Source organism: Moschus berezovskii, chromosome 2 (genome assembly GCF_049115385.1).
Source record: "Moschus berezovskii isolate FMDL1 chromosome 2, NW_MosBer_1.0, whole genome shotgun sequence".
NCBI lineage: Eukaryota > Metazoa > Chordata > Mammalia > Artiodactyla > Moschidae > Moschus > Moschus berezovskii.
Window position 1 is genome coordinate 101,678,337 of NC_142461.1, and position 26,055 is coordinate 101,704,391.

General features: G+C 37.6%; 1 protein-coding gene across 19 annotated transcripts in view; it reads right to left on the reverse strand.

Moving 5' to 3' along the window:
- BAZ2B (bromodomain adjacent to zinc finger domain 2B) overlaps positions 1 to 26,055 on the reverse strand; it is a 418,491-nt gene that overhangs the window by 143,649 nt on the left and 248,787 nt on the right. For all 19 annotated transcript variants that reach the window (XM_055397431.2, XM_055397444.2, XM_055397442.2 and 16 more), the window contains one exon: positions 10,557 to 10,703. In XM_055397431.2, coding sequence (XP_055253406.1) covers positions 10,557 to 10,701 — 145 coding nt within the window. In that variant the 5' untranslated portion in view covers positions 10,702 to 10,703. The remainder of the gene's footprint in view (positions 1 to 10,556; positions 10,704 to 26,055) is intronic.

The window sequence follows — 26,055 nt, forward strand, 5'->3', positions numbered from 1 at the left end:
TTCTTTGGCATTGCCTTTCTTTGGGATTGGAATGAAAGCAGACCTTTTCCAGTTCTGTGGCCACTGCTGAGTTTCCCAAATTTGCTGGCATATTGAGTGCAGCACTCTCACAGCATTGTCTTTCAGGATTTGAAATAGCTCAACTGGAATTCCATCACCTCTACTAGCTAATTAACACCCTAGAATTCTTTTTTTTTTCATACTTATGAACTATATAATGAAGGACTGCAGTGCAGTTTGCATAGCTTTCTTTAAAATTGCTGCTTTCTAAAATTCTCTTGTTTTCACATTTTGTTGGGGAACCCAACTACCGATCAGTAGTTTCACCCAAGAAATAGCAATAGTTGGACATTTCTGAATTTTTCCATGTTGCTTTTTTTCTTGTTATATTTATACTTGGTTTTGAAGGATTTCTTATGCTTGTGTCACTGAAAGCAATTAGGACCCAGTCATTGTGTAACACATAATGATACTTATTGTACAACAAAGCTCAGTTTGCACCAACTGTAAACCCCTAGAGTTAGGTGTCTCCCTCTTAATCCATTCATCTATGCCATGGCCTTTTCTCTTCACACTCAGAAGATTCATAAGGTTATTTGCCTTTAGTGATTTCACCTTCTTACATTATGAAATGATGAAGGTTGATAAAAGGAAAGATTACATTTAAAATAATAATAATAATGAAGAAAAGCTAAAAGAAACAGCAGCTCTAATTTATTCCTCTGTGAGAGCCTCAAGTTTTCTTAAATGTTTTCCTGTTTTGGCTCTTCAAATCCAGCGTAAGCTAAAATGAAGAGGTATGGTAGATGCTGTTACACATATGCACAGTTCCCAAAGACCCCAGTTGGGTAAGGACCAAAAGGAAGCAAAACTAAAAGAAGATAAAACAGGAGATCTGGATTCAATCTCTGGTTTGGGAAGATCTCCTGGAGAAGGGAATAGCAACCCACTCTAGTATTCTTGCCCAGAGAATCCCATGGACAGAGAGAGCCTGGTGGGCTATAGTTGATGGGGTCGCAAAAAGTCGGACACGACTGAGCAACTTTCACTCACTCACTTAAGGACCCGATTTCCAAAGACATCACATTCTGAAGAACAGGGGATTAGAATTCCAATATATCTTTTTTGAGAGGAAAGAAACAATTATATCCATAACCTTGGGTTCATTTTAAAAATTACTTAATTGATTGGAAAGTATGGCCTTTCTTTACTAATTTACTGCTAAAATTCTAATTAAAACTCCAAAGTTCTATCTATAAAAGTTATGTAAAATATATTTCAAAAATACCTGGTGCCTTGTGATCAAACCCTTCATTAAATAAATCTACTGAAAGGGATAAAAAGCTAGATAGTGAACATTCCAGGGTCTTTATTTGTGACTTACAGATGTCTAGAATACAGACAACTAAAAAAGAAAATTGTTATAATAGTTCATATAAGTACTCAAAGAGACTGAAATAAAAATCTGGCTTAATCCCCAAACCCTCAAGAACAGGCCTATCTCATTCTCTTGACGGTTCTCTACTGACAGTAAACATAAGTTCCATCTTTTAAATAAGAATTTTTAATTAACAATTTTATTTATTCAATGCCTCTTCAGTAAGGTCAACTCATCTTTTAAGATTCTTTACCCTGAGCTTTATAATGCCCATCTCCAACTAATCTGCAGTTATTTGGTATTATCAGAGTACAGCATGCTGCTGTTGCTGCTTAGTTGCTCAGTCGTGTCTGACTGTTTGCAACCCCATGGACTGTAGCCCACCAGGCTCCTCTGTTCATGGGGATTCTCCAGGCAAGAATACTGGAGTGAGTTGCCATTTCTTTCTCCAGGGGATCTTCCTGAACTGAGTAGAGCATAACATAGCCTAGAAAACATTACAGTAAATTTGTCATCTAATTTACAAATCCTATTTCTGCAATTTCATCTCTTTCCCTCTCTTTCTTCAACAATTGTTTGCTAAGCACATATTTTGTGCCTGGCACTGACTGGATACACACTGACAAAAGAACACTGTATGGTCCCTGCCTTTTAAATGTAGAAGGGACAAACAAGTAAAACATCACCAAATCTATGATTATAAATTGTGAAGAGTACTGTGGAAGAAATTACTAGGTATAAAAACAGATAATACAAATTACCCAGACACTATGAACTAATTAATGTTTCAGGATATTTAACCTGAGACAAAGCTTAAGAATCAGCTTATGTAATTCCTCTAAGACAAAGAGAGAACACATTTGAGACCTTGCACAGTTCCTCTAAGACAAAGAGAGAACATGTTTGAGACCTTAAGTTGGGATTAGATGGTAGAGGATGTATCAGTTATTAATAAATTGAAAAGTACAAAACAGTCAACTCAATGCCAAAGTGAAAAGGTAAACGTATTAATTCACGTAACATAAAAGCATTTGGGAGATGCTTTAGATAAAGAAGACCAGTTGAAAGTTTACTAGCATTTTAATTTCTCTTTCCTCTCTTGGCTCTATTTCCTCAGATAGGCCCTTCCTTTTAGGTTTATGGGACAAAAAGGTTATATTTCCTCACAAATACCAATAAAAATCCTACAGTGGAATCTCTTTGCCTTTGATTAGTCTCATGTGCCTTCCTTAACCAATCACTTAACCATCATTATATGGGAAATATGATGTTTGGATTAGCTAGATTGTGTCACATATGCCATTCCAGGAGTCTAAGGTAAAAAGCTTTTTTTTTTTTTTTTAAAGTGATTCATTTTGGGGGTGACAACTTCAGGTAATGAGGGAGTAATAGTGAAGTTGTCACATAAATCATCCTCAGAAAATGATTACAAAAATTTGATTGAAAACAACAAAAATAAGGGATAAGAAGTATGACTCTGTTGCTTTCTGGTCCTAAAATGCTGTCTAAACTTTACAGCTTTAACTACAGAAAACAGTGGAAGATGAAACAACAGGCTTATCAGCTAAAGGTGTCAGAGGTCAGACTCCAGGCTAAGAAAACATCAGGAAATCAGGAAATTTAAAGGGGAAATCTTGGCAATGATCAAACCACAGAAAGAATGAGACTCAAATTCAGAGCTTAAACTTTCCAAATGTTTAACTACGGGTGCTGTGTACTGGGCACCACAAAATAGCAAGCAGAGAACGTAGAGAAAGACAGAGCTGCACACAGCAGATATGTTCAGTTTGATCTAATTCTTAATTGAGTGCATACCTTCACCATGATTAGCTTAGACAGCAGAAAGCCTGAGGTGTCAGAGAGCAGAGTCCAAAGCTGGCAGAGCAGCTGGCAATCACGGGCTAATCTTACAAGCAAGGAAACCACAAAGAGAAAGAGATGTATCTCTGCCAAGTACATGGCTGACCCCACAATTCTCCCAGGCACAGAGGAGACCCACCAGGGCCAGTCTGGAAAAGCAGCAGTGGGAAGCCAAAACACAGAGCACAGATCATCATCAGTACGTTTTTTAACCACAATAAAACTAAAATGGACACCACTTTAAAACTGTAAATGTCAAATCACTGACTTTTAAACATCAGTTAAAGAAGAAATCACAAAGGAAAACAGAAAATAATTTCACTAGAATGACAATGAAATGAAAATATATCAAAATTTGAGGGATGCAGCTACAGTTGGAAAGGGAAAGTTTTAGCATTAAGTGCATATATGAGAAAATGAGAAAAATCTAACATAAATAATCTAAGTTTTCCCTTTAAGAAATTAGAAGAAAAAAGGAGGAAATCACACACACTTGAAAAACAAGGAAATAATAAAGGTAAAAAATCAATGAAACATAAAACAGAATATTGAAAAAAAATCAATGAAACTAAAATCTAGTGTCAAAAAGGTTGATAAAATTGATAAAGCTCTAAAGGAAAAAAGGCACAAGTCATTAGCATCAATAATAAAAGAGATGATATCACTACAAATCCTACAGAGTCAAGGATAAGGTACTCTTTGGAACAACTCTGCACTTATAATACAACTCAGATGATATGGGCAAAATGTGAAAGATATCAACTACCAAAGGTCACCCACAAAGAAAATGATAAATCTGAATAGTTTTATACTTCTATTTTTAAACGTGAACTCCTAGGAGTTCCCTGGTGGTCCAGGAGTTAGGGCTCTATGCTCTCACTGCTGAGGGTCAGGGCTCAACTCTTGGTTGAACCAAAAAAAAAAAAAAAATCCCACAAGTTGTACAGTTCGGCCAAAAAAAAAGTTGAACTCCTGATTTAATATCCTCCAATAACAACACTGGGCTTTCCAGGTGGCTCAGTGGTAAAGAATGCACCTGCCGATGCTGGAGACAGGTTCAATCCTCAAGTTGGGAAGATCCCCTAGAAGAGAACATGGCAACCCATTCAATATTGTTGCCTGGAAAAATCACATGGACAGAGGGGTCTGGCGGGCTACAGTCCATGGAGTTGCAAAGAGTCCATGACTGATCAACCGAGCACACAGACACTCAGCATTAAACCAAACAAAAAATAACAATCTTCCAAGCCTAGATGACTTCAGAGTGAGTTCTACCAAACTTTTAGGGAAGAAATGCTATCAGTTTGATACAAATGCTTCCCTAAAAAAGGTTTTCAAGAAGCAAAAACTGGTCAATTGTGTCAATTCTTCCCAAGGGTTTAGTGAGATGAGGACGGAAAAATGGCATTGCTATGAATTGACATACACATAAAAGATGAGGAAAAGGGGAAAGCACATACAACTATATATTTTGAGAAGTTTGGTTATAACAGGAGGCAGAAAACAGAGTCACAGCCAGAAGAGTGTTTGGGTGAGAGAAGGAAGAGTTTTTGATATGCATTACTCTGTAAGACGGGAGATACTAAGTGCAGACTTTTATACTAATGGATATGATAATAAATAGAGATAAATTAATGATACTACAGGAGGATTGGCATCCTTGAAAAGTCTTTCTGCAATTTTTATAAAGGAATTGATAAGTATTTATTATTGTGAGAGTTAAGAGCCAACATACAGATAGCAAGAGGGGAAGAGGGGTGGGATGCATTAAGAGGTTGGGATTGACATATACACACTGCTACGTATAAAGCAGATAACTAATGAGGACACACTGCACAGCACACAGACATGCACTCTTCTCCCAGTTATCCAAGTCATACCAGGACTTCTCTCAGTTCAGTTCAGTTCAGTCGCTCAGTCGTGTCCGACTCTCCGCGACCCCATGAATCACAGCACGCCAGGCCTCCCTGTCCATCACCAACTCCCGGAGTACACTCAAACTCATGTCCACAGAGTCGGTGATGCCATCCAGCCATCTCATTCTCCGTCGTCCCCTTCTCCTCCCGCCCCCAACCTTTCCCAGCATCAGAGTCTTTTCCAGTGAGTCAACTCGTCGCATGAGGTGGCCAAAGTATTGCAGTTTCAGCTTTAGCATCAGTCCCTCCAATGAACATCCAGGATTGATCTCCTTTAGAATGGACTGGTTGGATCTCTCTCCCCTGCCCAAACACTGCTTTGCCCAAATCCAGTCATTATATTCCATAACAATCTACTTACAATATATCTCTGGAATCTTATTTCTTTCTCCAAGTCCAATAATTCCTAATCTTGGCCTTTATTATTTCTCAGTCAGATAAATTAAGCACTTTCTAATGATCTTTGCCTCAGACCATACTTATGCTCTATATGCTGCTAGAGCTATCATTTTCAAGTCATTAAAATTCTTCTACTTAATCAACTATGAATAAAAATAAAGGCTATAGTTTACTAGGCCCCTGCTCTATGTCAGGCATCATCTCATCTATCCTTATAAAATGGGTAGCATATTTATTTTTTATTGCTGCTGCTGCTGCTGTTGCGTCAGTCGTGTCCGACTCTGTGCGATCCCACAGATGGCAGTCCACCAGGCTCTCCCGTCCCTGGGATTCTCCAGGCAAGAACACTGGAGTAGGTTGCCATTTCCTTCTCCAATGCATGAAAGTGAAAGTGAAGTCGCTCAGTCGTGTCCGACTCTTAGCGACCCCATGGACTGTAGCCTATCAGGCATTGAGGTAACTGAAATTTAGGAATGGGTAATTTATCCAAATTCACATAGCTAATAGGTGGATAAGCCAAGATTCAATTTCAGGGCCTTTCAATTGTAAAGTCCTTGCTTTTAATCAATATATCCTTCTGTTTAAACTCCTAAGCATGGTGTGTGAAGTTCTAAATGATCTGACCTTAACCTACTCCCCAGCTTGACCTCCTGTCTCTCTGTGCCACTTAACCATAGCAGATATTGGCTATCCGTTCTCTCCCTATTCTTTACTAATAAACTCTGTTTTCTTTAGGATGGCAATATGCTCAGCTAAAAACTAAATTTCCTGGTCTTCCCGGAAGCTGAGATTACCATTCATATAATTCTGACAAAAGAGATGTTAAGTGGAAATCTCTGGATGGGTTTCTGGGAAAGCTCTTTAAAAGGAGTCGAAGTAATCAGACATAAAACTTTTTCCCTCTTCTACTCCATCCTCGTCCTTCCTGGAAAACAGTACTGTAGGTGGATCAGCCTTCTAACACCCATGAGACAGACATTGAGCATGAAAGTCCCATAGATCAGAAGACAGGAAATATTTAATAAAATAAGGAGCAGGTCTCTGATGGTACTGCCCACCTCAGAACTGTTACCTAAAGACTAGTACATTTATTTGACCTCTGTTCCTACTCATAGTTAATTGTTGTTAACTATGTTAATCATTATTAACATTACTATTCACTGACACATACCCTACACTGAGGCCTACTGATCAATTTGCAATTTCCTCAATATACCATGATTTGGCACACTTCTACAGAGGTAGGCCTGCAATTAAGATACATGTGTAATTCAGTCACTAACTTTAAAAGCAGGCATACTCCAGCTTTAACGCGTGAAGTTTAATCAGTTTCTCTGTTTTATATATTCAACATTTCACAAGTCTTTGTTTGAAGGGTTCTGACTCAAAAAATAGATTGAAATCCACTGATCTATAGCATAGTTTAATCACTGAAATTTCTCAAACTTCTGTGTTTTTTTTTTCATTAGGCCAAATGACCATCAATCTCAAACAAATCCACTCTGTAAAGTTTAATTTTGGAACTCTGCTTAAATACTATTCGTTCAGCTTTCGTTCAGAGATAATATGGGAAATAATGTTGGAATACCTATAAAACTGGCATTTATACTGTGTATCCCATGGTCTTTTATACAAAGGTTCTGGTGGTATATACTCCAAACCACTCAGGTGAAGTAAAGGCTTGTTTTTCTCTGAGGGACTGATACTTTCACTATAACTAGCATGTGAGCTACGGAGCCCACGATTTTTTTTTTTTTTTTAATTCTTAGCAGCTAGTTCTTTGTCCAATGTCTGTGGCTTCCTTCAGCTAACATTATTATACTTTTTAAAGTCTATCTTTTGATATTTTATTTAACTGTTTTGTTTACTGTGCCAATGTATTTATTGAAAGCTATCCCAAATTATTATTAAGAAGTAGGCAAGTTATTTTTTTAAAATCATACTTTAAAAGGAAAAGAAATATAACTTCTGATATGACCAACAAGACCCACTATATGCAGATAGCTTTAGATTCATCAATCTTTGTTACAGTGTAATTTTAAAATTAAAGGTGTGTTGTAATAGACAGTCCTTCATGGTCCCTGCATGTTGTTGCTGGGCATGCCAAGAATGCAAGATCTTGACCACTCTTTAAAACTGGGCAGTTTCTCAGGACTGCAGTGAGCAATCTTGATGGATGAGGTGACATTTCCTTCCAGACAAAGAGTGTGTTTGCTTTTTAACTACAAAAGCAGCAGGTTGCTAAACTAAGCATTCCTTAGCTGTGACAAACCCACTAAATGTGTAAAATTCAACTAAGTCTCTCGGTGTTGCCCTGTGGGACTTGGGATACCTGGGGAATCAATGCCAACATGACTATTTGCTACGCCATAGTCATAAGATCTCTGACCAAGGAGTCTCAAATCTTCTGCCAGCATCATAACAATAATAGGCTAACTTGTAGGTATGTATAATCCCAGATGCTGACAAGATGTTGATTTAAAAGAAATTAGTTGATTATTCAAACTTTGAAAGCAGGTTTAAATTAAATTCTTTGTAACTAACAGGAATTCCTATAGACATATCGTTAATGAAGATGACAGAAAAAGGTCAATTAAAATAACCATTTAAAACAACAATGTCCTCAAAGGGACCATTAAAGAACTGGTGAGGTATTGACATTTTAAAGATAAAAATTCTCTTTTGTTGTCTCTATACATCAAGAACATGGAGGAAATTCAAATTGTTTAAGATAAAGAAGGCAGGCCCATTATCACTTTATAATTTTACTTTTCAAAGGAGAGAATTATCAGACACAAGGCCAGAAATAACAAGCATATAAGAGAAGACAGGAAAATTTGATAAACTGAATTATGTAGGACAACTGAGCATTTTCCATACATTATAAGGCTCTACTTTAAACATAAACCACAACACTGTGAAAGTTAAAAATAGAAAAAAAATTTTTTCTTAGAAAGTGAAAAAAACTCATGCCTTAGGTACTAAAATTATACTGTGTTGATTAGTAAGTGATATATCCCAGAATAAATACAGAAATAAATTATAGCTTCATTCAATGCAAGCATCTGCATATAAAAACTCTAAAAGATATTCTACTGCAAATAACTGATAAAAATTAAAACCTTTATAGATGAGGAAATTTCTAATGTTATTCAATAACTAAGCATACTTCGCCTTCTGCAACGCCCAACTACCATTACCAAAAAATAGCATTCAATATGTGACTACTCAGAATTGTAAGCAATTCAAATGCCACTAATTCAGAAAGCTACATGAGAGATGACTCACTGGAAAAGACTCCGATGCTGGGAGGGATTGGGGGCGGGAAGAGAAGGGGACGACAGAGAATGAGATGGCTGGATGGCATCACCGACACGATGGACATGAGTCTAAGTGAACTCCAGGAATTGGTGATGGACAGTGAGGCCTGGTGTGGTGTGATTCATGGGGTCGCAAAGAGTCGGACACGACTGAGCGACTGAACTGAACTGAACTGAACACGAGAAATAGCTGATAGCAAAGTGTCCAGAAAATTCAAGGCTCTGCACTCAAGGACTGAAAATGTTAATGCTAACAAAAAGACACTTCCCTAGAAACATTATATATTTTAAATATTAATTCACAAGTAAATACAAAGTAAGACAGCAGATTGGAAGAACACAATGAAAGGAGTTGACAACAAAGGAAAGGAGAAGAGTTATAAAAAAACATGAAAGAATAATTACAAAAGTACAGCTGTATGTTATCATTCAGACAAACTTAAGGTAAAATGCCAATTGTGGTATCACTATTTTTGAACACAGCATATCAAAGGCATTCATTATTTTACATATAGCATCATTTTATACACAAGGGAAATGTGGAAGTTGCTAAATAACCTTGATTGTACAGGGTGCAGAAGAACAGGAATTTTATTCATTTATATTTTCAATGTAATGGTATATTCTTTTAGTTACTTTACTAAGAAGATGTTAGAAAATTGTTCTGATAAAATGACAAAATCTTTGTCATACCACTGACTGGAAAAAATAAGATAATTCAACAAATATATATTTGACAATTTGCAAAGGTATTCTGTCAGCAAACATTCCATATTGATGTATTTTACTCATCCAAAATTATAAACTAATTTTGAAAAAGCGAAACATTATTTAGTTCTAATGCTTATACACATGAAAGAATCTATAAGATAACTATATATTATATAAGATTAAAAACCTCCCTAATGATAAAGGAAAGAGTTGATCAACTTTAGATTAAAAAGGAAAAAAGAGAATGTATTCTACTAAATATCAAAGTGTATTTGGGCAAAAAGTGATTTTTAAGGGTAAAAAATACCTTTTACATAAAACTAAAATTGAGGCAATTTTCATTTCTGAATAAAGTTCCTTCAGCAATATAACCTTTGCTCATGTTTAAGAACAACTTGTCAAATATCTTTAAATATTTTTCAAAATATTTAAAACTTTAAAAATACTTTTCATCAAATAAATGATATGTTTTAGTATGTATCTTATGAACTAGGGTAGTTGAGGTTTGGTGAAGGTTATTAAAATACTGGAAGCAAATTTAGGGCAAAGAGGTCCATGGCATTGAGGCCTAATCCTAACATCCAGGTTTCTTTTGTATTTCTTTACTCTCTCATGAGTCTATTGTTTTAAAAGATTTTTCATGTGTTAATTTATTAATTAAAGTAGTCCAAGTAAGATATTATAATGAAACTCTTAAAAAGAGCTTCTAAAAATCATGAAAAACTCTTCTAAAAACTCTTAAAAAGAGCTTCTCAAAAAAATAAAATAAAATAAAAATCATGAAAACATAGAATAAGCAGTGCTACTCCAGTGTGCTGATAAAATCCAGAAAAAAGAGACTAGAAGTTTAACCTAGCAATTGTTCAACAGGCCAAAGGAAGTAAAGAAAACATTTTATTCAAAGTTCAATAAAACACTCTAAATGCAAACTAGTAAAAGGATGGCATGCTAGAGTTAATAAAGAGTATTCACCACATGGGTTGATTGTAGAGCTAAGTGAAGCAGCTCCAGTGGAAAGGCCGCCTTTTGAAACTGATGAAGCCACAGAAGGTATAGAGGATGAAGTTGGTGTAGTAGAGGAGGCTGTTGAGGATGGTAACCGTTCTCCAGACTCCATATCTATGGGAAGGAGGCAAATGTTAATTTTCAGTATTAAATAGTAGAATTAAATATTTAAAATAAGTCAAACTTCTAGGAATACTTTTTTAAAATATGAAAATAAGTTTAGAAATACAAGTTCCTCAGAAAGACAAAATATAGAATAAATAAAAACAATGTAAATTAAAATACCAGTTTGTAAGGTAAGCTTAATACTAAGCATAACAAATCTAAAAAACTTGTATTCTTATATAAAAAAATAAGTCATTTGAATACAGTAACTTCATACAACTATGTGTTGCCATAATCTTAGGAAAATAAGCATATTAGCTTTTCATTCTTCTTAAATCACCTCATTTATTCACTTATAGCATAATACTCCTGTTATCTTAATGACTCAAGAAAATACGACCAAATTATAGGGAAATGTAACCCTGTCTTCTGAACTCAAATAGCAACATACTTCTAAGTCTTAAGCATCCATGAATCTGATTTGGTAATCCCCAATACAGTGAGTCCTCCCAAAAACACAAATACATTTTACAGTTTATCCTAGAACTATGGTCTCAAGATTGGCTTTAATATGATCCATTTATAATGACTTGACTTCTAAGCATTTTTATTAACTTGCTTAGCTATTTTGGGTATTACTTACATTGATCTTATTATGATAGTTTATGTTGATATTAATATCTAGAATGGAAATGAATGAAGGAGTCAAAAGCTAAGAACTTACAATTATAAAACAAATATGTGATAGGATGTAATGGACTGCAGGGTGACTATTCTTAATAATATTTTACTGTACATTTGAAAGTTGCTAAGAAAATAGAGGAGAAACAACCTCAGATATGTAGATGATACCACTCTAATGGCAGAAAGTAAAGAGGAACTAAACAGCCTCTTGATGAGAGTGAAGGAGGAGAGAGAGAGAGAGCTGGCTTAAAACTCAATTTTAAAAAAACTTAGATCATGGCATCCAATCCCATTATTTCATGGCAAACAAAGGGAAAAGGTAGAAACAGTGACAGATTTCCTCTTCTTGGGCTCTAAAATCACTGTGGATGGTGTCAGCAGCCATGAAATCAGAAGGCGACTGCTTCTCAGCTGGAAAGCTATGACAAACCTAGAGTGTGTTGAAAAGCAGATACATCACTCTGCCAACAAAGATTCATATAGTCAAGCTTATGGTCTTCACAGTGGTCACGTACGGTTGTGAGAGCTGGACCGCAAAGGGGGCAGAATGCCAAAGAATTAATGCCTTTGAACTGTGGTGTTGGAGAAGATACCTGAAAGTCCCCTGGACAGCAAGGAGGTCAAACCAGTCAATCTTAGAATCAACTCTGAATACTCATTGGAAGGACTGATGCTGAAGCTAAAGCTCCAGTATTTTGGTCACCAGATGCAAACAGCTGACTCATTGGAAAAGTTCCTGATGCTGGGAAAAATTGAGAGCAGAAGGAGAAGAGGGAATCGGTGGATGACATGGCTGGATGGCATCACTGATGCAATGGACATGAACTTAGGCAAACTCCAGGAGATGGTAAGGAACAGGGAGGGGGAGTGCTACAGTCCATGGGGTCAGAAAGCATTGGCCACAACTCGGGTGACTGAACAACAGCAAGAAGAAAATAGATCTTAAAAGTTCTCATCACATGGAAAAATATTTATAACTGTGTGAAAAGCATATTAACTGAACTTACCATGGTGTTCATTTCACATAAATACAAATATTGAATCATTATATGTACACCTGAAACTAATGTTATATGTCAGTTATATCTTAAAATTTTTAAAAATCTACAATAGGTTATAGTCTTGTTAATACTCTGTATACAGTAATATCACAATTAAGCAAGGAAACTGTGAAGTTCACAGTTGCTTAAAAGAGTACACATATATAGGAAGGGACAAAAAAAATACTAGTCACACATCAACCATGAGTAAACTTTTATTATTTAAATAATTTAACCATAGAAAGATTTTTCTATGGAATTCTATAGCCGATTCACATAATTACTACATATTTTCTAAGAAAACCAATTTGATTTCATTTAAAACTATTGTCCAATTAACATATGAGAAGATGCTCATCACTGCCAATTATTAGAGAGATGCGTATCAAAACAACAATTAGGTACTACCTCACACCAGTCAGAATGGCCACCATTAAAAGTCTGCAAATAACAAATGCTGGAAAGTATGTGGATAAAAGGGAACTTTTCAATACTACTGGTAGAAATGTAAATTAAGCAGCCTCTATGGAAAGTAGTACAGAGGTTATTCATACAACTGAAAATAGAGTTGCCATATGATTCCAGTAACCCCACTCCTGGATATATATCCAGACAAAACTATAATTTGAAAAGATACACGCACCACTATGTTCATACTAGCACAAAACCAATAGCCAAGACATGGAAACAACCTAAATGTCTATTAACAGGTGATGAAAGTATTCCACACAATGAAATAAAACTCAGCCATAAAAAGAATGAAATAATTCCATTTGCAGAAACATGGATGAAACTAGAGATTATCATACTAAGTGATGTAAATCAGAGAAAGACAAATATCAGGTGATATCACCAATAAGTAGAATCTAAAATATGACATACATAAACATATCTACAAAACACAAACAGACCCACAGACATAAAGAACATTCTTGTGGTTGTCAAGGGTTGGGGGTGAGTGGGAAGAATGAGTTGGGAGTTTGTGATTGGGAGATACAAACTATTATATAAATACACATACATATACATAATGTAAACTATTACACATATACATATATATTATACATGTATATATAGATGTGTAATGGATAAACAACAAGGTCCTACTGCAAAGCATAAAGAACTATATTCAATATCCTGTAATAAACCATAAAGGAAAAGAAAATGAAAAAGAAATATATATGTATAACTGAATCACTTTGCTATAGAGCAGAAATTAACACAACACTGCAAGTATACTTAAATTTAGAAAGGTAAAATTAAACACTGGCCGATTAAAATAATGCAAGATTAATGTTTAAATTATTGAATCCATATGGTATGTAAATGATTTTTTTAAGATAGATACACAGGGTAAAAGAAATCTCAGGTTGACACAACAGCATCACTAAAAGGGCAATTTCAGTAAGTTTTCCAGCCATACACAATTCAAAAACTTCTCTTCATATTCTGACATTGCTGTCAATCACCTCAATTGAAAATGGTACTGCTATAACTAGCAGGTATCACTACGAACAAGGCTAGTGGAGTGAGAACCTAAAATATGATGCTGTGAAAGTGCTGCACTCAATATGTCAGCAAATTTGGAAAACTCAACAGTGATCACAGGATTGGATAAGGTCAGTGTTCATTTCAGTCCCAAAGAAAGGCAATGCCAAAGAATGCTCAAACTACTGCACAATTGCACTCATCTCACGCTAAGGGTCGGACACGACTGAGCGACTTCACTTTCACTTTTCACTTTCACACATTGGAGAAGGAAATGGCAACCCACTCCAGTGTTCTTGCCTGGAGAATCCCAGGGACGGGGGAGCCTGGTGGGCTTCCGTCTAAGGGGTCACACAGAGTCGGACACGACTGAAGTGACTCAGCAGCAGCAGCAGCACACACTAGTAAAGTAATGCTCAAAATTCTCCAAGCCAGGCTTCAATAGTACGTGAACTGTGAACTTCCAGATGTTCAAGCTAGATTTAGAAAAGGCAGAGGAACCAGAGATCAAATTGCCAACATCTGTTTGATCATTGAAAAAGCAAGAGAGTTCCAGAAAAACATCTATTTCTGCATTATTGACTATGCCAAATCCTTTGACTATGTAGATCATAACAAACTGTGGAAAATTCTTCAGGAGATGGGAATACCAGACCACCTGACCTGTCTGCTGAGAAATCTGTATGCAGGTCAAGAAGCAACAGTTATAACTGGACATGGAACAACAGACTAGTTCCAAATCGGGAAAGGAGTTATGTCAAGGCTGTATACTGTCACCCTGCTTATTTAACTTATATACAGAGTACATCTTGAAAAACGCTGGACTGCATGAAGAACAAGCTGGAATCAAGATTGCTGGGAGAAATATCAGTAACCTCAGACATGCAGATGACACCACCCTTATGGCAGAAAGCGAAGAAGAACTTAAGAGCCTTTGATGAAGGTGAAAGAGGAGAGTGAAAAAGCTGGCTTAAAACTCAACATTCAGAAAACTAAGATCATGGCATCTGGTCCCATCACTTCAAGGTAAATAGATGGGGAAACAATGGAAACAGTGGCAGACTTTATTTTGGGGGGGCTCCAAAATCACTGCAGATGGTGACTGCAGCCATGAAATTAAAAGACGCTTTCTCCTTGGAAGGAAAGTTATGACCAACATAGACAGCACATTAAAAAGCAGAGACATTACTTTGACAACAAAGGTCCGTCTAGTCAAGGCTATGGTTTTTCCAGTAGTCATGTACGGATGTGAGAGTTGGACTATAAAGAAAGCTGAGTGCCAAAGAATTGATGCTTTTGAACTATGGTGTTGGAGAAGACGCTTGAGAGTCCCTTGGACTGCAAGGAGATCCAACCAGTCCATCCTAAAGGAAATCAGTCCTGAATATTATTGGAAGGACTGATACTGAAGCTGAAACTCCAATACTTTGGCCACCTGATGTGAAGAACTGACTCATCTGAACAGACCCTGATGGTGAGAAAGACTCAAGGCAGGAGGAGAAGGGGATGACAGAGGATGAGATGCTTGCATGGTATCACTGATTCAATGGATATAAGTTTGAGTAAACTCCAGGAGTTGGTGATGGACAGGGAGGCCTGGCGTGCTGCAGTTCATGGGGTTGCAAACAGTCGGACATCACTAAGCAACTGAAGTGAACTGACTGATAACTAGTAGGGTCATAAAGAATTTTTCTTTCTCTTTATCAGCATTCAATATGGAAAGACATAGTTGTTTCCGATTGCTACATGCTACATGCTAATGCTTAAAAGGCAAGTTTTAGGGCATCAGTTACTAATAAGCTTTGAGACATATGGCTGTTTGACAGAAAGGTACATGGCTGATAACTTCCTCTACAAACTATCTTCACCAACAAGTCTCATTTTACTAAGTATATAAAAAAAGACATTTATTTTAAAAATATAAAAATATAGAACTTACTGGAAAAGGCTATTTTAAAAAGTTATAGCTGCTAATCTACTGTCTCAGGTAATTCTAAAATGTTCTATTTAAATGTACTATGGAGGCATCTCAATGATGTTTTGAAATCTTTAATTGGTGTATAATTGACCTACAACACTATGTTAATTTGAGGTATGTGACATAGTGATTGAATATTTCTATATATTACCAAATGATCACACCATGGTAAGTCTAGTTACCACCTGTCAGCATACAAAGATAAGACAATATTATTGACTATATTCCCCATGATGTACATTTCATTCTTGTGAATCATTCATTTTGTAACTAAGTTTGTAAATGTATTATTCTATTTTATTTTTTTCGGTTATTTAGAACAAAATTTATTTTTTTTAATTATTATTATTTTTTAATTGGAGGCTAATTACTTTACAATAATATATTGGTTTGTTTTGCCATACATTGACATGAATCCGCCCCCAGTGTACATGTGTTCCCCTTCTTGAACCCCCCTCCCACCTCCCTCCTCCCCATATCCTCCCTCCCGGTCATCCCCGTGCACCAGCCCCGAGCATCCTGTATCATGCGTCAAACCTGGACTGGTGATTCGTTTCACATATGATAATATACATGCTTCAATGCCATTCTCCCAAATCATCCCACCCTCACCCTCTCCCACAGAGTCCCAAAGACTGTTCTATACACCTATGTCTCTTTTGCTGTCTCCTATACAGGGTTAAGGTTACAATCTTTCTAAATTCCATATATATGCGTTAGTATACTATATTGATGTTGTTCTTTCTGGCTTAACTTCACTCTGTATCAGTTCAGTTCAGTTCATTCGCTCAGTTGTGTCGACTCTCTGCGAGCCCATGAATCACAGCACGCCAGGCCGCCCTGTCCATCACCAACTCCTGGAGTTCACTCAAACTCATGTCCACAGAGTTGGTGATGCCATCCAGCCATCTCATTCTCTGTCGTCCCCTTCTCCTCCCGCCCCCAATCTTTCCCAGAAGAAAGCTGATCACTGAAGAATTGATGCTTTTGAACTGTGGTGTTGGAGAAGACTCCTGAGGGTCCCTTGTACTGCAAAGAGATCCAACCAATCCATTGTAAAGGAGATCAATCCTGGGTGTTCATTGGAAGGACTGATGCTAAAGCTGAAACTGCAATACTTTGGCCACCTCATGCGACGAGTTGACTCACTCTGTATAATAGGATCCAGTTTCATCCACCTCATTAGAACTGGTTCAAATACATTCTTTTTGATGGCTGAAAAATATTCCATTGTGTATAAGTACCAAAGCTTTCTTATTCATTCGTCTGCAGATGGACATCTAGGTTGCTTCCATGTCCTCGCTATTATAAACAGTGCTGCAATGAACATTGGAGTACATGTATCTCTTTCAATTCTGGTTTCCTCGGTGTGTATGCCCAGGAGTGCGATTGCTGGATCATATGGCAGTTCTATTTCCAGTTTTTTGAGGAATCTCCACACTGTTCTCCATAGTGGCTGTACTAGTTTGCATTCCCACCAACAGTGTAAGAGGGTTCCCTTCTCTCCACACACACCCTCTCCAGCATTTATTGCTTGTAGACTTTTGGATAGCAGCCATTCTGACTGGTGTGAAATGGTATCTCATTGTGGTTTTGATTTGTATTTCTCTGATTATGAGAGATGTTGAGTATTTTTTCATGTGTTTGTTAGCCATCTTTATGTCTTCTTTGGAGAAATGTCTGTTTAATTCTTTGGCCCATTTTTTGATTGGGTCGTTTATTTTTCTGGAATTGAGATGCAGGAACTGCTTGTGTATTTTGGAGATTAATTCTTTGTCAGTTGTTTCATTTGCTATTATTTTCTCCCATTCTGAAGGCTGTGTTTTCACCTTGCTTATAGTTTCCTTTGCTGTGCAGAAGCTTTTTATTTTAATTAGGTCCCATTTGTTTATTTTTGCTTTTATTTCCAATATTCTGGGAGGTGGGTCTTGGAGGATCCTGCTGTGATTTATGTCGGAGAGTGTTTTGCCTATGTTCTCCTCTAGGAGTTTTATAGTTTCTGGTCTTACATTTAGCTCTCTAATCCATTTTGAGTTTATTTTTGTGTATGGTGTTAGGAAGTGTTTTTGTGTATGGTGTTAGGAAGTGTTCTAGTTTCATTCTTTTACAAGTGGCTAACCAGTTTTCCCAGTACCACTTGTTAAAGAGACTGTCTTTTCTCCATTTTATATTCTTGCCTCCTTTGTCAAAGATAAGGTGTCCATAGGTGAGTGGATTTATCTCTGAGCTTTCTATTTTGTTCCATTGATCTATATTTCTGTCTTTATGCCAGTACCATACTGTCTTGATGACTGTGGCTTTATAGTAGAGCCTGAAGTCCAGCAGGTTAATTCCCCCAATTCCATTCTTCTTCCTCAAGATTGCTTTGGCTATTCGAGGTTTTATGTATTTCCATACAAATTGTGAGATTATTTGTTCTAGCACTGTGAAAAATATTGTTGGTAGCTTGATGGGAATTGCGCTGAATGTATAAATTACTTTGGGTAGTATACTCATTTTTACAATATTTATTCTTCCAATCCACGAACACAGTGTATTTCTCCATCTATCAGTGTCCTCTTTGATTACTTTCACCAGTGTTTTATAGTTTTCTGTGTACAAGTCTTTTGTTTCCTTAGGTAGATATATTCCTAAGTATTTAATTCTTTTCGTTGCAACAGTGAATGGAATAGTTTCCTTAATTTCTCTTTCTATTTTCTCATTATTAGTGTATAGGAATGCAAGGGATTTCTGTGTGCTGATTTTATATCCTGCAACTTTACTGTATTCATTGATTAGCTCTAGTAGTTTTCTGGTAGAGTCTTTAGGGTTTTCTGTATAGAGGATCATGTCATCAGCGAACAGTGAAAGTTTTACGTCTTCTTTTCCAATTTGTATTCCTTTTATGTCTTTTTCTGCTCTCATTGCTGTAGCCAAAACTTCCAGAACTATGTTGAATAGTAGTGGTGAGAGTGGGCACCCTTGTCGTGTTCCTGACTTTAGGGGAAATGCTTTCAGTTTTTCACCATTGAGGATAATGCTTGCTGTGGGTTTGTCATATACAGCTTTTATTATGTTGAGGTACGTCCCTCTATTCCCACTTTCTGGAGGGTTTTTATCATAAATGGATGTTGAATTTTGTCAAAGGCTTTCTCTGCATCTACTGAGATAATCATATGATTTCTATTTTTCAGTTTGTTAATGTGGTGTATTACATTGATTGATTTGTGGATATTGAAGAATCCTTGCCTTCCTGGGATAAAGCCCACTTGGTCATGATGTATGATCTTCTTAATGTGTTTTTGGATTCTGATTGCTAGAATTTTGTTAAGAATTTTTGCATCTATGTTCATCAGCGATATTGGCCTGTAGTTTTTTTGTGCGATCTTTACCAGGTTTGGGGATTAGGGTGATGGTGGCCTCATAGAATGAGTTTGGAAGTTTCCCTTTCTCAGAAATTTTCTGGAAGAGTTTGAGTAGAATAGGTATTAGCTCTTCTCTAAATTTTTGGTAGAATTCAGCTGTGAAGCCGTCTGGACCTGGGCTTTTGTTTGCTGGAAGATTTCTGATTACAGCCTCTAGTTCCATGCTTGTGATGGGTCTGTTCAGATTTTCTATTTCTTCCTGGTTCAGTTTTGGAAAGTTGTACTTTTCTAAGAATTTGTCCATTTCTTCCAAGTTATTCATTTTATTGCCATATAATTGCTGATAGTATTCTCTAATCAATTCAGTTCAGTCGCTCAGTTGTGTCCAACTCTTTACAACCCCATGAATCACAGCACGCCAGGCCTCCCTGTCCATCACCAACTTCCGGAGTTCACTCAAACTCATGTCCATCGAGTCGGTGATGCCATCCAGCCATCTCATTCTCTGTCGTCCCCTTCTCCTCCCGCCCCAGATCCTTCCCAGCATCAGTCTTTTCCAGTCTAATCCTTTGTATTTCTGTGTTGTTGGTTGTGATCTCTCCATTTTCATTTCTAATTTTATTGATTTGGTTCTTCTCCCTTTGTTTCTTGATGAGTCTGGCTAGTGGTTTGTCAATTTTATTTACCTTCTCAAAGAACCAGCTTTTGGCTTTGTTGATTGTTGCTATGGTCTCTTTTGTTTCTTTTGCATTTATTTCTGCCCTAATTTTTAAGATTTCTTTCCTTCTACTAACCCTGGGGTTCTTCATTTCTTCCTTTTCTAGTTTCTTTAGATGTAGAGTTAGGTTATTTAGTTGATTTTATTCTTGTTTCTTGAGGTGTGCCTGTATTGCTATGAACCTTCCCCTTAGCACTGCTTTTACAGTGTCCCACAGGTTTGGGGTTGTGTTTTCATTTTCATTCATTTCTATGCATATTTTGATTTCTTTTTTGATTTCTTCTATGATTTGTTCATTATTCAGCAGCGTGTTGTTCAGCTTCCATATGTTGGCATTTTTAATACTTTTTCTCCTGTAGTTGAGATCTAATCTTACTGCATTGTGGTCAGAAAAGATGCTTGGAATGATTTCAGTTTTTTTGAATTTACCAAGGCTAGATTTATGGCCCAGGATGTGATCTATCCTGGAAAAGGTTCCATGTGCACTTGAGAAAAAGGTGAAATTCATTGTTTTGGGGTGAAATGTCCTATAGAGATCTATTAGGTCTAACTGGTTTACTGTATCATTTAACGTTTGTGTTTCCTTGTTAATTTTCTGTTTAGTTGATCTATCCATAGGTGTGAGTGGGGTATTAAAATCTCCCACTATTATTGTGTTGTTGTTAATTTCCCCCTTCATACTTGTTAGTAATTGTCTTACATATTGCGGTGCTCCTATGTTGGGTGCATAAATATTTATAATTGTTATATCTTCTTGGATTGATCCTTTGATCATTATGTAGTTTCCTTCTTTGTCTCTTTTCACAGCCTTTGTTTTAAAGTCTATTTTATCTGATATGAATATTGCTACTCCTGCTTTCTTTTGTTCTCTATTTGCGTGGAATATCTTTTTCCAGCCCTTCACTTTCAGTCTGTATGTGTCCCTCATTTTGAGGTGGGTCTCTTGTAGACAACATATATGGGGGTCTTGTTTTTGTATCCATTCAGCCAGCCTTTGTCTTTTGGTTGGGGCATTCAACCCATTTACGTTTAAGGTGATTATTGATAAGTATGATCCCGTTGCTATTTTCTTTATTGTTTTGGGTTCGAGTTTATATACCCTTTCTGTGTTTCCTGTCTAGAGAAGATCCTTTAGTATTTGTTGGAGAGCTGGTTTGGTGATGCTGAATTCTCTGATCTTTTGCTTGTCTGTAAAGATTTTGATTTCTCCTTCATATTTGAATGAGATCCTTGCTGGGTATAGTAATCTGGGCTGTAGATTACTTTCTTTCATCACTTTAAGTATGTCTTGCCATTCCCTCCTGGCCTGAAGAGTTTCTGTTGAAAGATCAGCTGTTATCCTTATGGGAATCCCCTTGTGTGTTACTTGTTGCTTTTCCCTTGCTGCTTTTAATATTTGTTCTTTGTGTTTGATCTTTGTTAATTTGATTAATATGTGTCTTGGAGTATTTCACCTTGGGTTTACCTGTTAGGGACTCTCTGGATTTCTTGGACTTGGGTGATTATTTCCTTCCCCATTTTAGGGAAATTTTCAACTATTATCTCCTCAAGTATTCTCTCATGGTCTTTCTTTTTGTCTTCTTCTTCTGGGACTCCTATGATTCGAATGTTGGGGCGTTGAACATTGCCTCAGAGGTCTCTAATATTGTCCTCATTTCTTTTCAATTCGTTTTTCTTTTTCTGTCTCTGTTTCATTTATTTCTACAATTCTATCTTCTAGCTCGCTTATCCTGTCTTCTGCCTCCGTTATTGTACTGTTGGTTCCCTCGAGAGTGTTTCTGATCTCATCTATTGCATTATTCATCGTATATTGACTCTTTTTTATTTCCTCTAATTCCATATTAAACATTTCTTGCATCTTCTCAATCCTTTTCTCCACTTTATTTATCTGTAACTCCATCTTGCTTTCCAGATTTTGAATCATTTTCACAATTAAAATTCTAAATTCTTTATCAGGTAGGTTCCCTATATCTTCCTCTTTTGTTTGTGTTGGTGGTCATTTATCCTGTTCCTTTACTTGCTGGATATTTCTCTGCCTCTTCATCTTGCTTATATTGCTGTGCTTGGGGTAGCCTTTCCGTCTTCTGGCAGTTTGTGGAATTCTCTATATTACGTAGCTACCTCGTTGTGTGTGGGGTTGGACGGGAGACTTGTCAAGGTTCCCTGTTTAGGGAAGCTTGTGTCGGTGTTCTGGTGGGTGGAGCTGGATTTCTTCCCTCTGAAGTGCAATGAAGTGTCCAGTAATGAGTTTGAGATGTCAATGGGTTTGGAGTGGCTTTGGGCAGCCTGTATATTGAAGCTCAGGCCTATTCTCCTGTGTTGCTGGAGAATTTGCATGGTATGTCTCTCACTGAAACGTGTTGACCCTTGCGTGGTGCCTGGTTTCAGTGTATGTATGGAAGCATTTGATGAGCACCTATCAATTAATGTTCCCTGGAACAGGAGATCTCTGGTGTTCTCCAGATTTGGACTTAAGCCTCTGCCTCTGGTTTTCGGTCTTATTCTTGCAGTAGGCTCAAGACTTCTCCATCTGTTACTTCCAAGGCAGTTCCTTCTGTTAAAGCTCTTCTGTTTGCTGGTCTCTTCAGTGTCTAATTCCCATCCTGACACCAGGGGGCGGTGGTGGACACTTTTTTTTTTTTCCAGCTCACCTGTTCAGTCCTGCTGTGGGGAGGGAGGAACGCTGCTAACAAATGTCACTGGCATCTGTGGGGAGTGCTCACAGTGTCTCGGCTACAATGGGATTGCTCCCGCTCCTGTCGTGTGTGCTTTCCCTGTTTATGCTGCTCAGGCTCTAGGTTGCTCTGCTGGGAGCTGTCCCCAGCTGGCGCTGGGTTGCATGCACTTCCCAGGTCTGATCGGCTCAGGTTCAGGTACTAGGGTACTCCACAAAGGTGGAGACTTGGTTGGGCCTGCGTTTTTGTGCCTTCCCCGCTCCGAGCAGCTCAGGGGACCAGGCATTTGGCGAGCGTGGTCGCTGCAACTTATCACCTCCCTGGTCCCTGCCGCTCAGTTTTCTGGGTGTACAACCAGCGCACCTTCTCAGGTGGATATCGAGCGGCCTGAACCCAAGAAGTCTTGGTTATCAACGAAGCCTGCCTACAGCTTGGTATGGGAAGCCTCTCTGGTGCCACGGTTGCCCCTTCCGGGGCTGGCCGCCCTCCCCTGCCTGTCCTGGCGGGGGATGGGGGACAGGCTGCCAACAGCTGGCTTGCTCTGCTCAGTCCTTTGTTCTATGAGCAGAGCTGGTGGAGTCTTAGGTTGGGGCTTTTTGCCTTTTAGCTGCACAGTCTGCTTAGCTATCTTCCGTTAGTGCCCTCAGATTGCCCTCAGGGCGTTCAGGCCTGGTCCTTTCTCTAAGCGCTGCCTCTGCGCCTCCATGCCCAGCCCTCGCTTGCTAGTGGGCGGTGCGGGCATCTGAGCTGCTTCTCTGCTGAGAGTTTCCTCTGTGCGCTTAGTCTGTGTGTTTTAATTATTTCTTTTTTCTCCCAGTTATGTGGCCCTCTGAGGTTCCAAGGCTTGCCACAGACTCGCCCATGTGTTTCCAGGTATTTGGGAACTTCTCTCTCTTTTTTTTTTTTAGGCCTCCCTTCTTGGGACAGCCCTCTTTTGTCTCTCTTTTTATCTTTTATACTATTTCCTACCTCCTTTCGAAGACTATGGGCTGCTTTTCTGGGTGCCTGATGTCCTCTGCTGGTATTCAGAACTTGTTTTGTGGGATTTACTCAGCGTTCAAATGTTCTTTTGCTGATTTTGTGGGGGAGAAAGTGGTTGCCCCGTCCTATTCTTCCGCCATCTTCTACTCCTCCCCCGTAAATGTATTATTTTCAAAAAATAATGAAAGGGTTTGTTTTTAAAATTGCCTTTGTACTCCACAGCAAAAGTAATTTGGGACATAAAACAGATAAGCATTTCACTGAGTACCTGGCATATAAGAGCTGAATGAATAAAAGTCATTACTTGTCACAGGATAATAGCTTATGAGCTCTAGGCATATATCTTTCTGTTGGTGTAACTTCACTCAAGACTATAACAAGGAATACCCAGAAGGCATAATCAGCAAACTCTTACATATTGCTCATTTAGATCACTCTTCCTGAAAATATCTATTAAAATAAAAAATAGACATATATTAATATTTGAATCTACCAGTCCACCTTTGTGACTCTATTCTATAGAATTAAAGCACAAATATTTTCTTTTTTATAACATTGTTCAAAAATAAAATAAAATTGAAATCTGGTTGTACAAGAGTAGAACTAGAAATAGTAGTATGAGGCTGGGAGCTCTTTTTCAGTTTCAGTAAAAGTTCAAGTTTCTCTTTTATTCCTGTTCATTCAAGTGGGAAAAGTTTTTCTGCTCAATTGCTCACTTGTGCCTAACTCCTTGCAACCCTATGGACCAAAACTCGCCAATGTCCTCTGTCCATGGGATTCTCCAGGCAAGAATACTGGAGTGGGTTGCCATTTCCTCCTCCAGGGGATCTTACTGACCCATGGATCAAACTTGAGTCTCCTACATTGACAGGCAGATTCTTTTACCATTGAGTCACCAGGAAAACCTGGGAAAAATTTATCTCTTTTTAAGAAAACATGCTTATGCAGCCATTTGCCTTAGAAGTTCTATTATATACATTATTCATGTATTATTTTATTTCAAGTATTTTAATTTTAGATATATACTTCTAGCCAGTATGATCTCCTAGGTGGCTGAGTATTCTTCTCATATTTGAAGTACTCTTCTCTTATACTGGCCTGCTGCTGCTACTGCTAAGTCACTTCAGTCGTGTCCGACTCTGTGTGACCCCATAGACTGAAGCCCACCAGGCTCCCCCATCCCTGGGATTCTCCAGGCAAGAACACTGGAGTGGGTTGCCATTTCCTTCTCTAATGTGTGAAAGTGAAAAGTGAAAGTGAAGTCGCTCAGTCGTGTCCAACCCCCAGCGACCCCACAGACTGCAGCCCACCAGGCTCCTCCATCCATGGGATTCCCCAGGCAGCAGTACTGGAGTGGCTTGCCATTGCCTTCTCCGATACTGGCTTAGGGTAAAAGTTTTTTTTTTCTCATGTTTTAATAGGTATTTCTTAGTTTGCTGCTGCTGCTAAGTCGCTTCAGTCGTGTCCGACTCTGTGCGACCCCATAGATGGCAGCCCACCAGAAGTAACCCAAAATTTGGTCAACTATTCCACGTTTATTTTATAGATATCTTTCTTTTCATTTTAAAGAATTTAACAAATCCACTCTAGCCTTTGTTACTCCAGAGAGAAGATTTTAAGTTATATCCTTGAATTAACAAGGACTGGCTTTTCCAGTTTTCCTTTTTAAGTTAAATATTATTGAATTCAGATCTTATTTACTATTGTCCTCTGTTGAGCACAAGCAAAACTGGAAAGAATCCTAGCCATCAATTTGAAAGTTAAAGAGGAGGAAGGCAGTATCTCTGTAATACTGAATAATCCAAAAACAATCATTGGCTTGCCAAATTGTAAGAATAGCTCAAAGAAGAAATTTTAAAAATACATGTGCACCAAAGGATGCTAAAAGCAGTAGATTAGTCTGAAGAGAAACAAGATGTTTGCATAATCTCAAAAGTATCTCCTTGAGATAGTTACTAATTAAAAAAGGGCAAAATAGTAACTTCACAGTAAAGAAGCTAAATCTTCAAAAATAAAACGTATCAATATCATGTATGTTCTGATGCCCTTAGAAGAGCATATCATCTCTGTGGTATTCTTGCCCAAAACATATAACCTCTGTTGAATCAAGAGAAAACATCAGACAAACCCAAATTGAGAGACCATATACATAATTGACTAGTATTCATCAAGTATCAAAGTCATGAACGACAAGGAAAGACTGAGGAAATGCCATAGGTTGAAGACTAAGGAGATAAAGCAATTAAATGTAATGTGGGATCAGACTTTTCTTTTTTTCCCCAGATTTAATTTTAAAACAGAAAAGGACATTAATAGAAAAACTGGTAAAATTCATAGAAGACATGTAGTTTATGATTAATAGTATTGTACCAATATAAATTTTCTGATTTTATAATTTTAAAAACTGTACTATCGTTATTTAAATTAATAAAATTAGGGAAAGTTGGGTAAAA